The 25,108-nt window shown below is 40.2% G+C and overlaps 1 protein-coding gene across 1 annotated transcript in view; it reads left to right on the plus strand.

Moving 5' to 3' along the window:
• KCNJ6 (potassium inwardly rectifying channel subfamily J member 6) overlaps positions 1–25,108 on the plus strand; it is a gene marked incomplete at both ends in the record, with an annotated part of 114,723 nt that overhangs the window by 51,986 nt on the left and 37,629 nt on the right. The window contains one exon of the mRNA XM_080363200.1: positions 21,920–22,840. Within this exon, the coding sequence (XP_080219326.1) occupies positions 21,920–22,840 (921 nt within the window). The remainder of the gene's footprint in view (positions 1–21,919; positions 22,841–25,108) is intronic.

The raw sequence follows: 25,108 nt of genomic DNA on the forward strand, positions 1-25,108 counted from the left end.
TACTCCAGAAATTATCTTCTGCTCTCTCTCTGTTGTAGTCTGGAGGAACTCTAGCTCTCTTGCATATTCATTTTCCATTTGGGGCTTTCCTTACCAGCTGTAAGAAGTCCACAAATAGATAAAGAGCCCAAGCAAAAATCCAATATAAGAAGTTTACTCCAAAAAACAGAAATGTTGAAAACATGGGTCACAGATAGGGTGTTTTTTTTACTGTCCAGCCACTAGAGAGGACAGGAGACACTTGGCCAGAGCAGTAGATGAATAAATGAGCAGAAGGCAGTACACTGTGTAGATAATCCATTCTAATAAAACTGTTTATATGAGAGCCCTTGGAAGGACAGAATGGAAAACACAGAAGCCATATAGAAATGCTCTGCCTGAAAAGTAAGTACCTGCCCACAACCTTAAGACTGTCCTTCTCAGTGACAGAGTTTTTATTTCAAACATGCAGGCCAAGGAAGCATAAAGACTCATGTTTTTTTTTAAAAAAAAGGCCTATTCTGCAGACCGGATGCTCCTGGGAGCAGAGTGTGATAATTAAATTCACACTAAACTCAGTTTTCTAGGTGGAGGGAGCTCTGCATTTTCCTCAGACAAGAGAAACTGTAATTGGGCTGCCTCCTTCTCCCAAGTGCTTCCCTCCAATTCAAGAAATAAAAGAAATTTAATACCAAGTGATAGGATTGTGTTTTTGTTTGACAATGAAATAAAAATTTATTCCCAAGAATAATCTTACCATTGCCATGAAAACTGCAGTTGACATTCTGTCTTCCGCATGGAACATGTTTACGGATATACACAACCAACATGGTCTGCTAGTGCCGGAAGTTGTAACAGAAGAGCACTGAATGTGCTTGAAAACACAAAATTAAGGAAAATTCTGGAAAAAACAGTAGTACGAAATTGAAGTACAAATAGTCACAGTTAATACAACTGCAGCAATGCCAGAACATTTAACTCACTAATTTCACAACAGGAAAGGTTTAGTCTCTTTAGGGTCACCTGAGACAAAGCTTGAAAATGTAAAATGCTATTTGAGGAGGAGAAAAGGAAATGGAAAAGATGTAAAGGAAAAATCAGTAACTCTTGAGTGAACCTCCAGTTTTAGGATGAAATTTTTCAGACCACAAGACTTCCTCTCTTGTCCCCCAAAAATGCTGTCAAATGTCACATTGACCAGACAATGTTCCAGTTGCAGTTACGTGGCCAAGTGCAATTTTGAATATGATCTCTGTCCACAGACAAAGCAGCGGAAGTCTCATCCTCTGTATCCCACAAGCCACTTGTTTCCCTTCTTAGCAGTTGCTTTGGAGGCAGTTACTTGAGTTTCCCTAAATCTCCTCTTTCTCTACAGTGAGTTTCACGACTGCAAAGTATGCCACAGTTCTCCACTGCACTGAACCACTTACTACAGAATGTAGTCTCAACAAAACCAAAAATCCAGGTGTTTCAACTTTCCATTTCTTCAGTGAGGTTGTTAGGTTTTTTTGTTCCTGGCAGTTTTGTGTTCAGACCTCTTATTCTTGCTTGGTATCAGCCCAGTTTGAAATGGACCATTGCACATCCACTTGAGTGCAGTGTCCTGTTTAAGAGTCCAAAGGGTATCCTTACCGTTGAAGCTTTTGGAGGGAAAGGTCAGTCTAAAAAATATTAGTTAGGGTGAAAAAAAAAAAAAAAAAAAGAAGAAGAAGATGAGATGAAGCTTGGATGAGGGAAAGGGTAATTATTTTTAACTGAAAAATAATGACTTAGAAGAGTACTTCTGGAAGGAGGTGACTGGATTTATAGTGTGCGTGCGCATTAGGCTAGTGCTCAACATAAAGCTGCCAACTGCCTCATCTGAAATGCTATAGCAGGCTGACAGATTCCACAATAGAAAGTGGGGGTAATATTGATAGTCTTAACAACTACCTTGGCAGGAATAATTACTTTAATGCTAGGTACTGAATACTGAAAGACATTGTTGAGACAGAGTATGGGTGGTAAACTGTATTTGAAAAGACAGACCAACATCTCTCTGTGACTTCCTTGATTTCTTATTGGCTGTTCCGCATTTTTCCTCTGTGATTAACACCGTCTACAACCCAGAGATTTAAGACTCCCTCAGATCTCTTCTACTCACAAGTATGAAGCTCAGTAGCTGCTGGATTATTTAGTGTATTTGGTGAGGAGAGTTTAACACCTGATAACTTGAAGTGTTCAGTGTGCTTGCACTGACAAGTTACATTAGCCAGACTGGCACCTTCACAACTCCCTTGAAAACATGTGAAAACAGTGCACAATTCAAAAAAGACCATGAGAACACAAGATATTAAGATGGTACTGATTTCCGCTATTTTTGTAACCAAAACCCGTGCTACAAAGCTCTAAAAATCAGAAAGAGTGATAAAAATGCAAAGGAAAATAACAAGAGAAAAGAAAAACAGAATATCCAAATTGGTTTTTCATTCAGAGACATCCCAGTGCAACTTGGAAATGAAGAGTATCCCTCTCTTATTTTAGACAGAAAAGTTATTGAGGATGAAAAGCCTCATGAAAATAAATAAACAAATCCTGACACACAACCTGCTAAATCTTCTTTGCTGCTTTATTCCATTGCAACTAACATATTATCTCTTGCATCTATTAAACTCTGCTTATGGTTTTCTCCTTCAAATTCTTGCATTTATAACAACAGATTCTTTCAATTTTCAGAGCATTTCACTTCTCTGTTCCAAAGAGTTACCATATATTCACCACTTCATACAGAGCAGAAGCTATGAAGTGTAAGCAAATGCTAATAATATCCCTAGTGAACAGAGTGATCAACACACTTTTCTCCTACTGATGTTTACAAGGGTCAGGAGAAAAATGAAATTCTTCCAGTACTTCTAATATTCCTTTCCATAGCAGAAGTTTCTTTGGAATTTGAAACTAGCAGGAAGTCTGACTGTCCTCATCAAAGTGGATCTATTAAAGCTGAATATCAGTATGTCCATTAAAATTAGTGAATCATATGTTACTTTTATATATTTGGGGGAAAAAAAAAAAAAAAAAAAAAAAAGTTAAGGTTTCTAGAAATCCCAAGCAGGAAAATGTGATGAATGGTGTCCCTCAGGGATCCGTTATTGGGACCAGTACTGTTTCATACCTTCAACAATTACATAGACAGTGAGATCAAATGCACCTTCAGCAAGTTTGTGGATGACACCAAGCTGAGTGGTGCATGCCTGAGAGACAGGATGCCATCCAGAGGGACTTCGCCAAGCCCAAGAAAAGAGCTCATGTGAACCTCATGAGATTCAACAAGGCCAAGTACAAGGTCCTGCACCTGGGTTGGGGCAACCCCCAGTATCAATACAGGCTGGGGGATGAAGGGATTGAGAGCAACTCTGCCAAGAAAGACTTGGGGGTACTGGTGGAGGAAAAGCTGGACATGAGTGGGTAATGTATGTTTGCAGCCCAGAAAGCCAACTGTATCCTGGGCTACATCAAAAGAAGTGTGAGCAACAGGTTGAGGGAAATGATTCTGCTCCTCTGCTCTGGCAAGACCCCACATGGAGTTCTGCAGCAGTCCTGAAGCCCTCAGTACAGGAAGGACATGGACCCGTTACAGTAGAATCAGAAGAGGGTCACAGAAATGATCAGAGGGGTGGAACATCTCTCCTATGAAGAAAGGCCGAGAGCCTTGGGATTGTTCAACCTGGAGAAGAGAAGGCTCTGGAGAGACTTTTTTGGAAATGGAAAACTGTGTCCCCTTGAGCCCCCACAGTTTGTGAACTCTCTGTATGCATTACTCCTATGGGCAAGCAGGTGGCAAAGCAGTTTCCTACACCTCCTCCCTGGTAACCCTCTCTGCCTTGTGCATGCACTGCTTGAGGTGAGCAGGCACAGAGAGTCGAGGAGTCCTCACCAGCATCCAGGTACCCCCCACAGCAGGGAGATGGGCAGAGCCTCAGTCATAGGAAATAATCTATCCCAGAATTTACTGCATTACAAAGACTGCTTTTACATTCTTTCTCCTCTGCTGTTGTGTATTGTAAAAGGACAGGAAAAAGAAATCTCCCAAACCATCATTGTTACAGCTCAGAGCTGGCTACCGCTTTTTGACAATTGCTGGCTTCCAGTTTCCAGTGCCAAACCGCACTGCATTATGGCAGTGTATCTTCTCTTGTAGCCCACTGTGAAAGTACCAGACCCACTTCAGCAACAACCACTTGGACAAAAGTGTGTAAGTGCCAGAAGTACAAAGTGTCCAGGGAAGGTTCATCCCATGCTTTCGGATCCTACAAGAATTTGAGCACTTAATCAAGTGAAACAGGATTCAAGGCCAATACTAGATCCAGTCTTAAGTGCCTTGCCAGGTCAGAGATCCCATGCTGCATAATTGCCAGTCTCCTGCTTTATCCACTAGTCCTGGCTTTACATAGGAAAACAGGGTGTAGGTGTTCTCTCCTATGGATACCGGCTTGTTCTACAGCTCTAAGTCACTTGACCAGAGGCCAACAGTTCCAATTTATTTTAAGGAGGAAGAGAATGGAACAGAAGGACTGAAAGCAGAGACAGCTTTATGAGGAGGTGGAGGAGAAAAAATGCTGGGAGTCTTTTTAATCAAAAGGTCAAAAAGGGCCTTTAAAATCGCTAAATCTGATGCCCAGCATAGTACGCCTCCTGAAATTTCACCCTACAATTCCTGACTAAGCTGTGACTTCTCTTACAGGAGATTCCAGGCCACCCTTAGTTGCATTAATGTTCCTAGGATAACACCACAGAAGATTAAATGTGTTCAGCCTGCCAAAGAAAGGGAGCATTTTGTGAACAGCACTGAGCACTGCTTTTCCCCCGCCTATGTGGAGATAAAATAATACATCGCTGCCTCCTACAAACATACTTACTAGTGTGTCCAGCTGCATTTTTTAGTTCCTATTATTAATTTTGCCTGGGCCAAATAACATCAGCATACTTAAGTAATATGATGGGCAGGATGAGTGAAGAAGCACTGTTCCTTACTGATATGACAAGGAGGCTTTACCAGAGACAAGGCATACTAATGCTAAATATAAAAACAAATAAACAAGGTAATTGCAAGAGAGGGAAGGTGAAAGCAAGCAAGTCAGGCAATTTGTTAAAACTGATCGCAGATGAAAAGCAAGAGGCTGACCATTTAGTCACATCATCCCTTCAATAGGAACTTGTACTTAATTTACATGTGAATAGTATTATGGTCTGATTGCCTATGCTCAGGTCAGCCACAAAATGCTGAAATCAATTGTAACTAATGGACATTTGCCACAGTCAGCTGTTACTAATAGCTTGCCTGATGTTGCTAGCAGAGCTTGCTCTGTATAAGACAGTGATAATAAATACATTGATGTGGTAAAGGTGTAGTTCCTGTCATATTGTGCACTAGGGGCAGTCCTGTGGCCATAGAGGACATCAGCTCCTTGTACAGATCAGAGCTCAAAATTAAGATTAACTTAGAAATGCGGTTGCAGCTTCTTTGGTACTTGCACAAGTAACATCCAGTGTGGTCTATATGTTTCCTTCCTCTTTCTGAAGGTCCCTGAGATTCTCTCTATTTTAGAGGTGATGACTGAGTCCCTGGAAGGCTTAGATGATCATGCAGCAGCAAGTGTCTTTGTTCCCAGTCCCCCATTTACCAAGTCTCAAAGAAATTGGCAGGGGACCCTCAGATAAAGCTCTCTTTAGGGTCCCTATACATACACAAAAATGAGAAATGTGATCAGCATCTCCTATCACGTATCAGTCTACAGACAGTACATAGGTCTGTACCTTTTTTATTCCAACATTAACAGAGGTGTCAAGTGAGTTAATGTCTCATTGCATGACTATTACACCCTTATCCAAGCTGTCTTCCCAGTGTTCTGTATGGGAGCAGATAAATCCTGCTGTCTACCTCTGACACCCTTCACCAAGAGAGGCAGTCTGTGACTAGAGAAGCAGTGCTTTTTCCACTTCACTTTAGCACTGCTGATTATTTCAGGTTCCTCCAGGAATGCTGATTTACAAATGCACTGCTCTCTTGGGCTTCAGAGGAAAGCAGAAGGTCTGGGGCTACTCTCCAGCAGCCAGACACATCAGGCAGAGGGAAATGCTTGCTCTGCTACTGCTCCCTGTTGCCTGCTTGAGGAAGCATCAGATAAAACTTTCTCTGATGCAGCTTCATGTACAGGCCTTCCAGAGCAAAATACCAGTCTCACAAGCTGGAGGAGGAGTTAACAGCCCCAAAATAAATGGTTTAGTCACTGTTTCAGATCTCAGTATCCAATGGAGAAAAAAAAAATCTGTTTGTATACAGATAAGAAAGAGGTTCCTGTGTGTCTCCCCCACTCTTCCTGAACACATATTCATTGCTTTGTATTCCATGTATCTCAGGTTCTCATTATTCATTTCACACATGACTCCCACGTATTCTGTGTAGATAGAAATAAATATGCATTTGTTAACACAAATAAGGTCTGTATTGGGATATATAGGAGGTGTGAAAGTTGGAGACAAGCTCAAAATCTTAATCCAGTCTGTATAAAAATTGTAATGATATCAATAAAACTTCCCAAAGTGACAAGGCCAGAGTAAACTGGCAGATTTTCCACTTTCCTCCCCACAGGCTGTGTCTGGGTAACTCTCAGCTACACTGAGCCTTCCCCAACTGATATTGCAAAGAACTTCTCTTTTACAACTTCTCTTTTAGCATCATCCTAGATGTGCCTGAAAGTTACATTGAGACATAGCCTATGAGGCATTTTGGTGGCAAATAACCTATTTACTGAAAAAGTGGTGGTTTAAGTATTCTAGCTTAAAATCTGTACATTTGGGTCAACCTAGGTAAATATTTTTCAACTATTTTTTTTTTTTTTCCTAAGGAGGAAAATATAGCTATTATATACAGAAACAGTATTATATTTATGGGTTAGATTAGTAGAGAAATGCAGGTGGCATTCCCAAGAGAGTCAGAGTTAAGACCCTTCTTACCTCTCCTTCACCCTTCCTCTCTCCCAACATCCATAGTAAGCATCAGGCTTAAATGACAGCCCAAATTCAAATCCTGTCTTTGCTTTACTCAAAGGCAAATCCAAGACTCCTCACTCCGTGTACCAGCTAAGTCTGTGTAGGATAAAAAGAGGAACATGTTATATGAATGGCACTTGCCTTTGCTCCTCCCTACCTTATGACCCTATAATTTTGCTGAACACTGTGTTATAAATCCAAACTATTGTTATTTATAGGCAGGCAGAATAATTTGTTGGATTCTATTTTTAAATGCCAGATATTCTGAAAAAAAATCCCATCCAAATCAATCTGAGGACATTTTTCATTTTTTTGTTTAACCACCAATCTGAAAGCCAGTTGTTTACAAGATCATGCTGTGAAGGCAAATGACGATGCCTGTTCAAAGTATGAAAAGAACTGATCAGATTGCCTCTGCATACTAGCCATTAAAAGAAAGAACTGCTTTGAAATTTTCATTTCTACCAATAAGTTCTTTCTGTCCATCTTGTTCATTGCTGGTTAATTACCACCTATGCAGACAATCTACATGGTTAGATCTCCTTGGCAACTAGCAAGGCTAGGAAAAAAAATAAGTCTAAGAGTCTATATTCGAACTCAGAAATCATAGCAGTGAAGTACGGCCAAACCACCTCTGACGTGAACTAATCACAGTATTTATGTGAACAAGAAAGTTATCCTACCAGAATGGAGGTAAAATATCTTTCTGAGCATCTGTCTGCTTCTTATGAACCCTCCCATTAACCTCAGAGGATGTGTCAATGACTTCAAAAAGAGAAACAGGTATATTATACCCCTGGGAGAATATAAGAAGAAAAGTGCTCTACCATGCCATGGTAGGGAGAGCATGAAAGCCTGGCAGTACATTTCCCACCTATTCCCCTGCAACCCTACCTCCTGCATTAACCCTCTTGGAGGAGCATCCCTGCCCCATCCTTTCACTGTCTATTCAAAGACGTCTCATGTATGGGCTTGCCAAACCACTTTCAAACTTCCTGACATTGTCCAACTCCACAGTCTCCCAGGGGCAGCAAGCCTCTGAAGCCACTACCTGGTGTTAAAGGAATACTTTATTGTAACTGTTTTAAAACCAATCTCCTACTAGTTGTATGGGATCCACGGTACCCTGAGATTCTCTGTTTTCCACCTCCATGCCATCCCTCTCAGCCTTCATCCTCTTTAAACTGAAGAGTTCAGGCTTTTCTTACCATCTCTTTGAGTAGCAAGTGCTGAGACTCCTCCATGCCTTTGGCTGCCCATCTCTATTACCACCTTCAGGTCTTCCATGGCCTCCTGAGGCCCAGAGACCATGCAAACACACAGTATAATACTATGTTACCTGGTTTTTGAAGGTGGCTCCTGGCCCTGAGAACAAATGAAGCTGTGACTCTCATCTGTTTTTTTTCCATTTTGGAAGCAAAGCAGCCCTCGGGTCTCAGGTCTCAAATGGGAAATAAGGAATCTTAAGATTCATCCTGACCATCCATGAGATGCAGGGAATCTGTGCAGGTCCTCATTGGTGGTGCATCCAAGTTCTGAGGTATCCAGCACCAGCTGAGACCCCAGATGAGAGTCAAGGATTTGAGTAAGACTTTGGGCAAGTCACTGAAAGAAATTGATACCTGTTTTTCTTTGTCTCATCATAATTCACCCCAACACCTTTTGTCCCGGACAAAGAGAAGGAAGTTACAGCTCAAGCATAAAGGGGCTGTTTTGCCACCAGAACTGCAAGGAGTGAGACAAAGGTACTCTCTGTAACACAGCAAATGAATCTCATCCTACAGACAAACCTAGACAACTGTGAATACTGCAAGCTCTTCCTTTCCCATCGCCCTCTCAAATACAAAGCCAGTTCCCTATCTCTGTTACTGTAGTGTGACTGTAGTTACTTTCACACCAGCTACCTGCCTGCACTTCCTGTTTCTGCCTGCTTAAACGTCCACATATTTCACTCTGCCTGACTACCATCCCCCTACATCTCTGACATCCCAGGATCCTCATTTCTTTCCCAGACACCCATGCCCTCTGATGTTCCCACATCAACAGGCACACCAGGATAGCACAATCAGACCTCCTGGGAAGGCCCTCTAAAGCTTTTGTCATTTCATTAAAAATGAATCCATGTGCATTCCTGCCATTTTACATGCTCTGATTTGGAAGCCCTCTCTTACAACTACTGTCCCTATTGAGAAAGCCTGGGCATCTAAAAAGCCACTAGTCACATCCTTTAGACCAGCCAGGTGGGCTCCTATGGTGCTTGAGCTGCTGGAGGACTCAGGCACCAGGGTGAGCAGCTGAAATCCTGCATCATTTCTGGCAAAGCATTATCCTTCTGCCACTGGCCTCTGCCTCACAGATGGGCTCTGAGTTAGTTCTAAACAGAATAAAACCATAAACCTACCCAATACACAAGGTGATTTGTTTGCAAATGTTCCACTCTTATTTCATGCATGAAAACCTCTCTGAAGCAGCCAAGCTCTATCAGCTTTCCATTTAATTTTGCTTTGGATGCACAAGAAGTGTGTTCTTGTTACAGTCTATTCATTTATCAAAAGCTCTCCTCTGTGGGCTCAATACTTTTGTTTACTGCACAGGAGCTGTTTTCTCTTTAAAAGGTCAGCTCTTTTATCAACTATTTCTTTAAGTGAGTCCAACTACATGTACCTGACTAAACAAGACATAGAATTCGCATTTTATTCCAGCATCTTTATTGTTTCAGGTAGTAGCTCTAACGAGAGCAATCTGTATTTCTGATGTTTATGAGCAAATCCCTGAAAGATAGCTCATACCTTTCAAAAGCAGATCTTCTCCCTATACGAATCAAGAGATACATGAAAAGCAGAACTACTCTTTTCTCTCAAGACATATAAAGGCTATTAAAACTTTGAATTACTTGTGCTCATGCCAGACTTTGCTAGCTCCAATAAAGATAGATGAAGGCTAATGTAACATCTAAAACATCAATTATTTAAAAAACATAATACTGGTTCAGCCTGTTCTGGTAAGATCCATACATACTGTAGAAAGATAATTTAAATCTACACTAGTACTTTATTTTCATGTTAAACTCTACATTCAGCCACCCAGAATCAAATGCCATCAGGAATCAAATGCCACCAAGATCCTTAACAGATTTTCAGAAACTGGATGTTGCAAACTAGCCAGCTGAGATAACATGAGATCCCAGTATCTCCAAGTCTTTCAGAAAGGTTCCAGTTACCTCTCAAAGTACCTTATTTTTAGAGGGGAAACCGATGAACTATTGACTCATGCATGGGACAATCCTGGTGAATGATGGGTTATGTTCACTTAGACTAGGAAAAAAAAATACAGGAAAAATACTATAGGAAAAACTAAGAGCAAAAAAAAAAAATACTTTTACATCCTTTTTAACAAATTAAAAAAAAAAAAAAAAAAAAACCACACTTCCATTTTGAGGTTATTTCATCCTTTTGAAGACCTTTGTTTCCTAAATTTAAATGTAAGTAAAAATTTACTGTGAACAAAGAGTGAAAATGTGAAGTCTGAAACTGTTGCTAAAAGCTCCTAGACTTCAGTATTTCACAGACAAAATGTCACATTTCTGAAAGTCTGAAATTAAATGTCTTTTCCTTCATAAAATATTTTGGAAGATCCTGTTGGTCAAATTGAAACCAATTTACAAAATGTTTCAGGGCTTACAATTCTTTTTTTGCTACCTATTTCACTCTAGAAAAGGATAATAGCAATTATAGCAATTATAGCAATTTCACAGCAATTCCATTGATTCTTTTTTTCAAACAAGTTTATATACCTATTTAGTTTATTATGTAAGCTGAGTGAAATAACATAGCAAGTGGTTGTTTAGACACCATTGAATTGTTTATTTCAAGACAAAATTTGGTATTTGTTGACATGGAAACATTTTTTTGTGGTTTTGACTTACATTTTAAGTCATTTGGAGTCTGACATTGTACTTGCCTAAATACATCTTTTAACAAATTCATATGTAGATGGATATAAAGCCCTGTATAGCTGATGCTCATTGCAGAGAGGGTAAATGGGTTTTGATTCAAATTAAACAAAGGTAACAGAAAATCTGGATTGAAACAAAAATATCATCTGATCTTTTGTTCTTATTCAACTAAACAATGTATTTTAAGAAAAAAAAAAAAAGGGCGTAAGTTGAGCCAGTTTTATTTTCTTGCATTCAGTAGACAAAGCCACAAACTCTGACCTAAACAAACCTGTTGTTGACTGTTGAAGTCTTTATGTCAAATATGAGCATTAGGCAGATCCAGCCTGTGGCTGTACTCTTACTGCCTGAAAAACAAAAGCAGAAAACTCTCAGGCTCCACACAAAGCAGGAACATCTTTTTTGAGGAAACTTCTCAGGGCCATTAAGTGGAATAGCTATTTGAAAAAAATATTTGACTGTAGCTTTGGGAGTAGCAACCGCACTCATGATAAAGAAACATTTCTTGTAGCTCTCTCTTATACAGATTCTTTGACATCTGATAATGTGGTTAATTCAGTCTGTTTTCATGATACTGGTAGGAATTTAGTATTTCTGAGGCCTTCACATCAATGTCAAATGCTGCTATGTCCCTGTTTCAGAATCTATCTGAAGATCTGAAAGAAAACTAAAAGCCTAAATATCAGCCAAAATTTCAAAAGTGATTGAGGGGAGTCCAGGCAGTGATGGATAAACTCATTTCCTTAGGATACATGACTAAAGTACTATTCTGCACTATTTCTAGGCTATCAAAATACCACAACCTGAAACAAAACATTTACCCAGTTGAAATTATGGAGTTTTTTAAAAATTACTTTTTCTAAATGTCTTTTAAAATGTCACTTCCAGCCTTATTTCTCAGTTATTTTTTTCTCTGCAGTCTATAAACTGAGAAGTCAGTAGCAAGAAACTAAGTCTTTGTATTTCACTGTGACTTCTTTTGGCAGGGAAAGGGGATGAAGCTAATGGTGGCCTAATTACTTCGCTTAAAGAAAGCAGCTGGAATCCCAGTATCAACTGCAGTGAGAAATGGAAGAGGAAGGGGATGTAAGGAACATGGCAGCTGTTCAGATAAACTAAGTAACAAGAGTAACTGCTTGGTCTCAGAGACAATGTTATTTGTGAAGCAACAATTGCATGCAAGAGTTTGGTTTTGTATGTCAGGCCAAATGAAAAACATCAGTCACATCAGCTGACAGAAAACTGAGTACATCCACCAAGTCACCCCCAAGAGAGACAGCAGCAATCACAGAAATGTTGTTTCCCCAGCATCTATGAGAAAAAAAATAACATTTTTTCTTCTGAAGTGTGCAAAAACATTGAATTAAAATTCAGGCTGATTTTTGTAAGGGAGGAGCACCTGTCTCTTCTGAAATACATTGCCGAGAACAAGAGCCACTGAAATTCTCCTTTGCCTGAAAAGAATTTATCAAGAAAAAAATCTCTGTTGACAAAAAAATAAAGTTTTTGGCTGTTTCAATTTTCCCAGTCTTTCTAATTCCCTTTTTAACTTCATGCAACAGTAATAGAAGAAGGAAATCCAGTACACTTAGGGAATGTCTGTGATCCAGGCACAGCCTGTTTGAGGTACAGCTGGATGTAAACTGAGGGGATAAAAAAGATAATTTAAGGAAGGAAGTTTCTGACATTTTTTCATTCTTGTTTTGAGAATTGAAGGTAGGAGGAATCAGGCATCTGTGCTTCAAAGTCACTCTGTTCTCTGTAGTCCATGTTTCTTGAAAAAGATGACATAGCAAGTGACAGTTCTTTCTAGTTCAAATACCTCATCTTTACCAATGGCATTCAAACTGCACTCCAAAAGCCTTGCTTCACTGGTAAGACACTGATGGGCAAAATCAGCCCATCTGCAGAGTAGCACCAGTAGTAGCTACTTTGCATTGTCACGCACACACACACACGCTACCCAGGGTGCCAATGCCAGGTGGTTTCCCCAGTGAACTATCATCTTAACCTAAGGAAAGTTTAATCAGTGTAGGTGATGTTTTGCAGAGAAAAAACAAACACTCTCAAAGTCATCTCAGAGCCCCTAGCCCTGAGCTGGCCAGGTCCAAGATCTGTATCAACATATAGTGTCTTTTGCCCATTTCTGTAGGAAAGTACTAGAAGTTCTCGTGCTTGGTCTGCAGGCTTACTTCATAAGTTATTGGCTTCAGTCAACTGGTACAGCATATTGATTGAATCAAGTCCTTACTTTCTGACAAAAATATTCTTCTCTGTTCTTCCTGTGCCATGTATTTATGATAGTTCATTGATCAAAGCAAGCTGTTAGAGAATGTCTATGCAGCAGTCAAGATGGTTCCAACACCTGTCAAAGGAGCTCTATGAATATTCAGGCACAAAGCTGTCTCAAGTCATTCAGTAATGCAGGCAAAAATTGTACTGGACTATCCCAAGGATGGAGATTCAAGTAAGCCACCTTTATTTCAGGAAGGGGAGGAAAAAAGGACAGGAATATAGTTGAAATAAAAAACAACAAAGAGAGAGAAGGTCTGGGAAAACTGGTGGTATCAGCTCTTTCTGTGACGGTCTATTTCTCTCCTCTCTAATGATCTAACTGGACATGTAGACTTTGACAAGGGTAATGACTGCCTGCCTTGATTTCTAAACTTTTAACTTACCAGAACATGCACTGGGCCCATCAGCAATCTGACTACACCCACAATGCTAAAGAAAATCAGGCCAGGAATTGTTCCTCAACCTTGAGAGGAAGTGGTACAGCTCTGAATCTTTTGTGGACTTCACATCTCTTAGTTTTAAGGCATAATTAGGATATTGGCAGTGATTTTTTTTCCACTTTATAATGAAAAATCTGTGCTGCACACTGAGCTTACATGTTGCTGGACACAGAGGTGGCATGAGGGCCTATGGAGATGTCTGGGTGAGCGAAGCCTGCCTGGACAGTGTTGACAGACAAGAATAAAAGAAGCAAAATCTGATGCAGTCTCATCTGTTCTGTCTAATGGAAATAGCCCCTGTCACATACTGTCTCCCAAACCATTCCCATGTGTTGTCTCAGAGGACTAGAAGGCACGGGCCATAGCCAAGACAGGTAGCTTGCTAACGTTTAGCAGTAGAGATAACCAGCATTAGACAGGCCAGCCAAGCTCCTATTTACACTTCAGCTTCCAGAAACAACCAGGAGCACTCCCCAGATACCAGTGTCATTAAAGGTGAAGAATCAAATGAGTCAGAATTATCCATATGGAAGGTTCAGCTGATCAGCTAATTTTTGTTGGTAGAGTTTTCAGTTGGGAAAATTTTAATGGGAAAAAATCATGAGAAGAAGGAACTGATTCTCCCCAACTCTTCTCACAAAACTTGAGAATACTCTTTTTCTACATAATCAGTAAGGAAAATATATGGAGACACCAGATTTACCCAGCCCTCATGCAAATTCTCCAGAAGGCTGAGCTATAAATCAACAGTTAGATGCAAAAGCAATGCTGCAGAGAAGATGGAGCCATACTGTTCTCAGAGGTACACAGGGAAAAACAAGGAGCAATGGGCACAAGCTACAGTGAGGGACATTCCAATCAGATATAAAGAAAAAAAATCCCTGATGTGAGAGGTGCAGCACTGAGACAGGACCCAGAGAGGCTGTGGAAACTCCCAACCTTGACCCTGAGCAAAGTAATCTAACTTTGAACTTGGTCCTATGTTGAGCAGGAGGTTGTTCAAGAGCCCTTTATATATATTTATATAACCCAAAATATTCGATTATTTTAAGCAGGTTTTTAAATTATTTTTATTTCTAGCAGTTAGAGCGCATAAACACAAACAGTTTGAAACTGATAACAGTCAGATCAGTATGCTTCCTTTGTGCTTTCTCCTTTTTCCTGGTACATCCCACAGAGATGAAATGTTGAGTTCTTAGCAAATCTCTGAAGAAATAGTGCAACTGACAACTAAAAATTTTGGCATTAGTACGTGTGATAGTAACTGGCAGAAATAGCTGTAGTTGGGTAACTGCAAAAAAGAAATCTCTCAGGGGGCACGTCAGACAATGACATATTACAGCAACTTGGGGAGACCTATATCTGATGCAGAGGCATCAGCAAGAAAGCATGTGGAGAGTATTTGCAGCTATTAAGGACTGTCAGCACTGGGAATCATTATGATCCCTATTATCCTTACTACAGCAGTTGCCAGTAGTTTTGCCACATGGAAATGCTAGACATGAGCCAAGGTCTGATGTGGCCAGGTGGCATGACTCAGGGTGGGACACCTGGGCTGTCTCTGCCACTGACCTTGTTCCACTGCTTGCAGCAGCAGTGACAATATTATTCATTTTCCAAGTGCAAAAAAAAAATGCATCCTTTCTATCTTTCTCACCTGCTGAGAAAGACATCAAAAACAATAGGTTAGTTTGAGTGGATTCACAGTTTTTCAGAACTCTTTCCTGCTCTGAACCTCTAGCTGAAGCTTTTCTGGAATCCAAAATTCTGGTAAAAATCATGTATAACTAAACTAATCATAGAGGAGCAGGGATATGTAACAGCAAACTCTCCTTATTCCAGAAAAATATTTTTTATGCCAGACATTTGCACTAGAGATGGCTCTGAATTGACACTGAATCCAAGCACTCAGACTTCAGGTAGTAAACAAGTTTCATAATTCAATTCTTCTGTCTAATGAAAGGTAGAACATGTTGATAATCAACTGTCTCGACACTTTTTCACAGGTTCAGAATGTGTAGCCTTTTTACACTGCCCCATATACACAACAAAGCTGAGGCTGTTTGGCTTCCCTGTACTTCAAATGAAACTATGTTTAGCAGAGCAGATGTAAACAGCATTCTGGAGCCTTTAGTGCTGAGTACTGTAGCAAAATTGGTTAGAATCCAATATGAAAACTACAAGGTCAAATGACTATCAAAACCAGAGACTTCTTTTTAAATTCATGTATCAGCTTCATTTTCCATCCTGCATTATAAAAGGGCCAAGAATCAGAAATGAATGGAAATGTTTGTACCGCATAGAGGCAAAGCATTACTCAGGCTGATTTTTTGCAGCTGCACAGGCTTAAAAGACATGAAAATACAGAACATTATTTTTATCAAGTTGGATTAGAAGGCAACGATGAAACAGGTAGTGTGAAACAACAAGGTATCATCCTTACAGCCTCCTTTCTAATCATAAATGTACTTCAATTTGCATCTCGTTTCTAGTGAAAACTGCTGCTGAAATAAATTTAAATCACACATGTGCTCTCTCTGAAATTATATTTATGATCCTGTGGGTGCAAATAAGTAATTTTGTTCTTGAATTAATTTGCCAAGTCAGTGTTTATTGAACATTTCAACATTTCAAAACAAGGACTAGACAATGGTCCCAGACGAGTGAATAGAAAATGTTGTATTGATTTCAACAGCACAGGACCAGATCCTAACTCCTTTCTTTTTCAGAAGGAAACCTACATTTTGTGATAATGACTGCTTAGAATTGTTAGCTGATCATAAAAAGCTCAATTTTTTTCTGTAAACAAGACTCTTTCTCCTCCTATCTACTGATAATACACAGTGTCTTGCAGTACAGATTACCTGATCTCACTGAGAGCAATACAAGCTGAATTCATCGAACAGGCAAATCCCCCTCTATTCTGAGAATATCTGTTCCTGTGCCCTTGCTGCTCATCAGACACGAGATTTTTACAAAGCTCTGCAACAATGGCTAAAACCAGCCAGCGATCAGGCAAAGCATTTCGAAAGCTTCCCAGCTGCTTCCTCTCTCTGACTTCTCCTTGCATCACAAGCAAGAAAAAAAACAGAAAAGACCCTGACATAGAGCAGAGTGTTGAACATTGCAGAAAATGCCCTGTGCTGAGCAGCGCTATGCCGCCTTCTGACGTCAAAGCCTCACAACCTCGCAGAGGCAGTGGGGAACAAAGAGAGCCTCCAGGACCTCAGATATTCCCCAGAAGAGTTCAGTGTCAGGGAGGCTTGTGGTTACAGCAAGTGAGAGGTGAATGCTGAAAAATGTTCACAAAAAGCAAGCTCAGACCTTACAAATGCAAATGCCCTCTTAACTTACAAGTTGCTCTCATCTTATTAGGACGATGGGGAATGACCTGTGTGCAGACAGAAATGACGGTTGAAATGATGTCTACTCAACATTTGTATACGTGCGATAAAGCCCATGAGAACACTTTGTAGTTTATAAATGATTTTTTTAAAATAGTGGGTTTTCAATAAATTTGCATACAAACTACTCACAACTATATTACAAGAGATATAATTAGTCTACTAAAGTACAGTGAAACATTCACTAAACTATATCAGTTTCTGTTATGAAAAGGTCAGTCACAATTTTTAATATTCTGTGTTAAACCTCCTAATTATTTTGCAGGTCATCCTACTGCTCTAATACAGTATACAATCAAAGCAGGCTACAAGTATTTAAATTAGACAAGTATGCTCTTTACATGCCTACTTTTGCTTTGTGTTTGTACAGTACTAGGAGAAGATCTCTGAAGCACTACCAATGTACAAAAAATCACATTGCTAATGATAAAATTATTGCTAAAGGATTATAGTAACATATAACATTCAGAGCCCTGAAGGTCATGAGAGCATCTCCTGTACAACTCATGGTCAGTTGTTGATACTGGATTCATGTTATTCTTCAGACTCTAAATACAAATATGTGCTTGGAAACACTGGATTGTTCCTCTCCAATGCTTTTCTGCAATAGACAAGACCAGGACACCAACACTGGTTGCATCTTTACTAGAAAATAAAATGTTCCCAAGCACCAGCACCCAATTCCTTTTATGGTAAAATTCCTAGAAAATCCCCTGGCATGCTTTTGACCAGTGCAAAACTGAGTACACACAATTCCTGGCTATATTTCAGGTGTTAGCACGGGATACAGACTATTCCTAATAAGCAGATTGCATGAGACTACCCTGCTTCGAAAACAACGGGAGTTCAATAATACAAGCGTGGGCTGTACCACTCCATTTAGCCTCCATGCTAAAGAATAGGCCTGGGCACATTTAATTTACTAATGTAGCCATAGACAGTACATACTGCTATGATGAAACACAAGTGAACTATTCAGGGAGTTATTTAGGAGAAGTCCTTGTCATTTGCTGGGAAATGAAACAAGTCACTCAAATCTCATACTTGTTGTATGCATTTGCTTAAGGGACTCATTGAAACAAGTACTTTGAATGGAGTAGTCTAAATTGGCCTAAATTGGCATGGTATTACTACCTGGCCATTGTGTTCAAACAAACATAATGTTTACTGGCAGAGGGGGAAGCATTCAGAAGAGGTACAATTTTTTTTTTGCAGCACAGATTAATAATATGTATATATTTTTGTAATGAAGAAAAGCTGAGAGAGTAAAAATAGCTCTCAAATGAGATAGCTGCTATTCACTCCCTTGTTCTTGGAACCATGACAGCCATTATATAACCAGAAGGAAAATTAAATGAAATAAACAGCATAAGCTAATTGGGTTGATATCAAGTAAAAATATAATTAGTCAAACTGTTTTGTGGCAAAGGCACTGACAATATGTGGCTGTTCCTCAGCCTTAGTGGTGAACAGGGATCCTGCCATGTGTTTAAAACTTATTCATCAAGCATTTCCATGGAAACACACAGATGCACAATCTTTGGATCACTTATTTCGGGAATTGCTGCTCCCAAGGTTCACTTTGTAGTGAGAACTCAGGCCAGGAGATAGTGTCATGCTGTGATTCTGATCTAGAAACCTCCCTATGCAGGTATTTGATGGGTCTCACAGTAGGAGAATTTGGGTGAAGGAAGGAGTAAACAGACATCTTGCATAAAGAGAAAAAGACTAAAAACTTGACCTTAATTTTTCCTCTCAAAGACTGCCTGAGAGCTGAGAAAACATAGCTCTGGAAAGAGCCTGAAGAGTTTACAAAATGGCCAGATGCTCCCAGGGAAATTAAAATGTCCATAAGGGTGTTAGAAAGATGCTATAACTGAAAGAGACTTATGTTAAATGCAGCCACTGGCTTTGGTTGTCCAAAGTTGCCCTCTTACATACCCGCATGACTCGGGGCTGGTACAACCTCTCAAGGGTAAGAAAAACTGTCCCACGTTGGAAGGGGCAGGTCTCTGAAGCCCACTTACAGTGATAGGGACAGCCCACCACCATGTTCTGGGGAGCACAGCAGGTACCTCGCTCCCGCTACAAAACCTGTGGCTGCTTGAGAAAGTGTGGCCTTTACCTCTCTTTGTGTGTCAGCTCTTGTACTGCAAAGGATGGGAAAGCCTGGTTATGGTGCACAAGGGCTTAATCAACATGAAGCATTTTGAAAGCATGAGTAAAATTTGTTGTGTGGATAAAAGGTGCTTTGTTGCTAGCAAGTCCTCCTATAGGAAATAAACATCTTATGTAAAGCAGGCTACATGGGTGCAGCACATGCCTAGTAGATATCCCTGTATGGGCCCATGCCTTTGGATTTCCCCTGATGCCACTAATAAAATCAGCACCCGTGTCCCTTCCCAGCCCTCTTATGGTTTTATGTACACTTTGCCATTGCTGGTAAGAGATGCTCAGGCAGGGAGATCTGGGACATGATTGCCCTTAATAGCAAGGTTGAAAGTAAGGTGTGTTCTCAAAGGCAACAGGAGACACCTGCACACTGTCTCTGTGCTCATTCCACACTCTAACTGGGAGAGGAAAGCAAAATATTCGTAATGCCTTAAATACAATGAACGACACTAAACCAGCATTACTAATCTAACATACAGTTCCTTAATGCCTCAAAAGCCAGAGCCTTCATAGGGTGTTCATAAGTATTTAAAGGGTCTGTTACTCCAGTGATGTGATAGCTCCTGTGGACTAAAGTTTCCTTAGGCGCAATAGAGGGTTAAGTATAAAGTGTGAAGCCTTAACTTCAAATTTTCTGGCTTAAGTCTGCCTCACAAAGTTTCTGCAATGCCTTTTCATTGTGTTTATTTCGTCATGCATTATATAGCATTAGTGATAATGCAAGTAGGCACACTGTCACCAACTGGGGTAAGTTCATTCAGAGAACTGACTGCCTTCGAACATGACTTCCAGTGCTGACGCTACCATCAGTCTGAATAATGCTCTCTTTACACACAGCAGCAAACTGAAGAAGTGACACAGGATGGAATGCACAGTCTTTAAACACAGAACTGCTATTGGGTTTCCATGCTACTGTTGGTCTTTGAGTCTTTCTTTTAACACAGAAAAGGCTGTGTGGCTGTCAGAGGCTTGGCTGGCAGTGGAGCTGGTCAGGAGAGGCAACCTGTCTCCAATGGATTTTTTTTTTTCTGTGTAACCTCATCTAGGCGTTCCTGCTCTGGCAGGGGGATTGGGCTAGATGATCTTTCAAGATCCCTTCCAATCCCTAACATTCTGTGATTCTGTGTGATTCTGTGATTTCAGCCACCCCTAAAACTTTACAAGGATCTGTGATGCTCCTCCACAGGAATGAGTCTGCACATCAGGAAAAAGCTACAGGTGCTGTGAGACTCCACAGATGATCTGCTGTGTAGTGCGTATTTCCAAGAGTGAGACACTAGAATGCTCTTCAAGCCACACTGTCCCACCAAAAGCAGCCCCTCATGCAACCTTCTCTCTGGACAAGAGCCCAGGCTTCCCTTGTAGCTTCTCCACATGAAAGGGTTTGGGTCTACTGCCCAGGGCAGTGCGAGGTGGAGACATGGAGCCCAGCAGATACCACAGCACATTAATGTAACTGTGGCCATTACAAGGGACACTGACAACATGCAGGTCAACACCCTGACTGTTCAGGAGGAGCAGCTCTGTAAACCAATGGTGAAACATCACATCAGTGCTACTATATTCAGAGCCAAGTGCCCAGGCAGAGCCAGCAGAAGCCTTTTCTTTCCACAGCCTGGCAGCAGAATGGTAGCAGTTAATCAGAAGAGAGAAAATCAGGAGTTCAAGAGCTGAAATTCCTGCGGGAACAAGCCCCAGAGTGCAGAAGGATTTCCAGTAAAAGGAAAAGAGCTACCCCAGGCCTCACCGGTTCTTCAACTTCATGTAAAACTCTTCTTTCTTGCACAGAAGCATAATGAAGCCATTTATCTCAAAAAGCTGGGAAGCCAGGAAAAAAAAAAAAAAGGCAGTTACTGTCATCTCTGGTTTTACAATTCTCATAAGACACTTATGGGAGAACACTGGGTAGGTCCATACAGTTAGAGAAAAAGGCACACTTGAATTAAAGGCCACAGGCATACTGAATTAAAATGAAATCGTGTTCTGAAGTACTGTATGTTTTATGTTACTGGGAGGATGGATTATTTCCTGACCTGGGAATGGAAATGTGCTTGAGTTGCTCTTGGTATATATTGCATTAAAGCCTGTCTTTCCTTCAACAAGTGCAGGATTGGTTCTTTCTAAAAAATGTTGGGTTTTTTAAAACTCCTTATACTTATTTAGTACTTTCCCCATAGCAATGCAATTGATAGAAAAAATAGCTCAATAAATCCTCATTTTCTGTACTCATCTTTTTGACTGAAGCCCCCAAGCAAATCCATTTCTTCATTTATATCAGCTATCTCCCAGAAGATCTTTCTTGGTGCATAATAAACGTCATTTATTAAACTGTAAAGGGGGCTGGGGGGAAGAAATATCTTTTTGAACATATCTTGCAGAATCTAAATATGGGTGTAGATAGGATGACCTGATACAAGAATGAGTTTTCTTCAAGGTATTTCTATTTAGCAACAAATTGGGAATGCTTGACATCGTTTGACTTTTGTGTTGTGCATCTAATAGGTGAGCAAAGAACAAGGATGATAATTTTATTGATTAAAAGTGATTTCATGCCAGTAATACAGGAAGAAGTTGTGTGTTGACTTAGAGAAATAATAAGAAAAATAATGCCTGCCTTTTTCTTGTTTGTTTGTTTTTAATGGCAGCTAACGTACTGGAAGAAGACTCAATGGAGCAGGACATAGAGAGCCCTGTCACTATTCATCAGCCAAAGTTGCCCAAACAAGCTAGAGAGGATCTTCCAAAAAATATAAACAAAGAATGTGCCAAGAGAAAAATCCAGAGGTATGTTAGGAAAGATGGGAAATGCAACGTCCACCATGGGAATGTCAGAGAGACTTACCGTTACTTGACTGACATCTTCACTACTTTAGTCGATCTCAAGTGGAGGTTCAACCTGTTGATTTTTGTCATGGTTTACACTGTGACCTGGCTCTTCTTTGGAATGATTTGGTGGCTAATTGCCTACATGCGAGGAGATATGGATCATATAGGGGACAGCACGTGGACCCCATGCGTCAGCAACCTCAATGGGTTTGTCTCAGCCTTTTTATTCTCAATCGAGACAGAAACCACCATTGGGTATGGTTACCGGGTCATCACGGACAAGTGTCCCGAGGGAATTATTCTGCTTTTAGTGCAGTCTGTTTTAGGTTCTATCGTCAACGCTTTCATGGTTGGCTGCATGTTTGTGAAAATATCCCAACCCAAGAAGAGAGCAGAAACCTTGGTTTTTTCTACAAACGCAGTTATTTCCATGCGGGATGGAAAGCTGTGTCTGATGTTCCGAGTAGGAGACCTTAGGAATTCACACATTGTAGAGGCATCAATACGAGCCAAGTTGATCAAATCCAAACAGACAAAGGAGGGGGAATTTATACCACTCAACCAGACAGATATCAACGTAGGTTATTACACAGGGGATGATCGTCTCTTTTTGGTTTCACCACTGATCATCAGCCATGAAATTAACCAGCAGAGTCCTTTCTGGGAGATTTCCAAAGCCCAGTTACCCAAAGAGGAGCTAGAAATTGTTGTAATCCTAGAAGGAATGGTGGAGGCAACAGGTAACATTTCTTATACTTTGTATAAGGTAAATGCTTTAATTTTAGAAAGGAAAATCAGTGGTTTTGCTTCACGTTAAAGGAATCACTTCAATAGTTATTATATTTGAAAAAGGCATCAGTTATCTGGTTAGCTGCAAAATTAAGAGCATGCCCAGTTTAATTGTCTGTTCCATCTTGCCTAATGGAATTACTGTTGTTTCTGCTCTGTTTGGAAAACGGGATAGCATTTCTCATTTTCTAAATTTTTCACAGCATGTCACCTGGTTATTTGTTATTCTATTGCAGGAGCAATTCACCCACTAGGACCTTGTGGGATAAAATTGTTTAGAAAAATAATCAATATAAAACTCTCTTTATGATTAACATGGGAGCACCATAATTTCTGCTGCTTCCAGTCACACATGGGTAACTGCAAAATAACTGCCTCACATGTGAAAGTCCTAACTTGTTTGGATCCAGTAGAAAGTGATAATGTGTTCAGTTTTCTCTTTTTGCTTGTTTGCTTGTTTTTGTTTTAACTTGTAACATAGAGGTTGTTGCACTTCAGTTCACAAAAGATCTGTCTGATTTTGTATTTTGCTGAGGCTCCCTACACACTGCAGAAGTGTACAGAATGCTTAAATCTGCTATATATAAATAAGGGATGTTATGTCACCAGAGTCTTGCTGAGAGGCTGTTTGGTCATTACCTACAATTACACAGCAGAACATCAGATATTACTCGACATGGAGAAAATAGTGCTTGGAATTCACAGCAAATGGGCTAATAATGTTTCTCCTTTGTGTTAAAGCCAGAATAGTAGGAGGATGCTTTCTCTAAAACTGCTGTACCTTGCGCAATCAGAATGCTGGTATACTTTTTTTCCTACTAATGACAGCATCAATCTCTGGAGTAAATATGATAAATACAAGGGAATTGAAAGTACAAAATGAAGAAAATACGTGCTTGGGGAAGAGGAAACACTGAGTACAGAAAAAGAAGAACAAGATTTGCCATTTTTCCACACTACTCTAGCAAAAGCTAGGAAAGTTTGAGGATGCTGCTTACACATCTCTGACAGAGGTATAACCTTTCTAACCCTGACTCATGTTTTGCAACTGGAGCCAGGAAATAAAGAGCAGTCTCTTACTAGAACATCTGTGTGTGTTTCACACATCTATTATGTGGTGTCAGAAGAAAACTGCAGTTGTCACCATATAATAAACGTGTGAGACAAAAATGGAGTAAAAAAACAAAAAAAAAAAAAAAAAATGAAAGGAACTTGGCAGAGAATTTGAAGTGGTAAATGCAATGCTTCCAAATTTTCCAGGAAGTAGGTGGTACTGAGAGAAATCAAGATGAAATGTTTAGTGTTTCTGATAGGTTCAGTGGGCGCAGAGGTTTCAAACATCTGCATCACCTTCAGGTGAGATGATGAGGAAATTACTGTTTGATAGATCAAACCATTTTGAAATTTCTGGATTGCAACCAAATGAATTTGACATCCTAAAGAACAGTAGATATTTTCAGGTTTACTGAACATCATGTTTTCCAGAAAAATGATTGGCAAGTAGTAGAAGTATAAAAACCATCTCACCAAAAATACCTACAAGAAGACAGTATACTTCTTCAGTGCATCAAATGTAGCTTTGTGGCCTTCCTCGTTACTCTTCATTGTTTAACCATAACTCCTTCCTTCACCTCATTTGCACCCCTGCATGCCCACACGGCTCTCTGGGCTCTCCTTTGCTGCTCTGATACTGACCACAGCTTCTACTCAGCCTCTATCAGCCTTCATGAGAGGGGACTGCTCAAGCTGGGAAATTCTAAGTTGAAATGGTAGAAGAGTCCATATTAACAAAGGAACTGGATGGAGTGATTTGAAAACCTGCTGAAGCCACCCAGGATGAAGGTGTTACCCTAGCACTGGATAGGTAGCTACATTTGCCATTTGAAGCTGCTCCAGTTTGTTCTGTTTGGGTCAGCTCTCTAGCACACAGCTGCATGAGATCAAATAACACCCCTTAACTATGGCATCAGAAAGATTAATGTTGTAATTACCAGTACCATTTCTAAAACATCCTTGTGCAGAAGTAGCTGCTTGTTCTGTGCTTTACACACATGTATTGGGTTGTTTTGGTTGAAGATACAGTCATGCAAACTTTCTACTAAACCTAGATGTTTTCCCTTTTTAAATTTTCCGGTTACATCCTGACAAATACTGGATGCAAATTTGAGCCATCATATATTCACTTTTCCTTCTTACACCCAATGTAGAATGAAAGCAGC

Source organism: Nesoenas mayeri (assembly GCF_963082525.1).
Source record: "Nesoenas mayeri genome assembly, chromosome: 1".
Lineage (NCBI taxonomy): Eukaryota > Metazoa > Chordata > Aves > Columbiformes > Columbidae > Nesoenas > Nesoenas mayeri.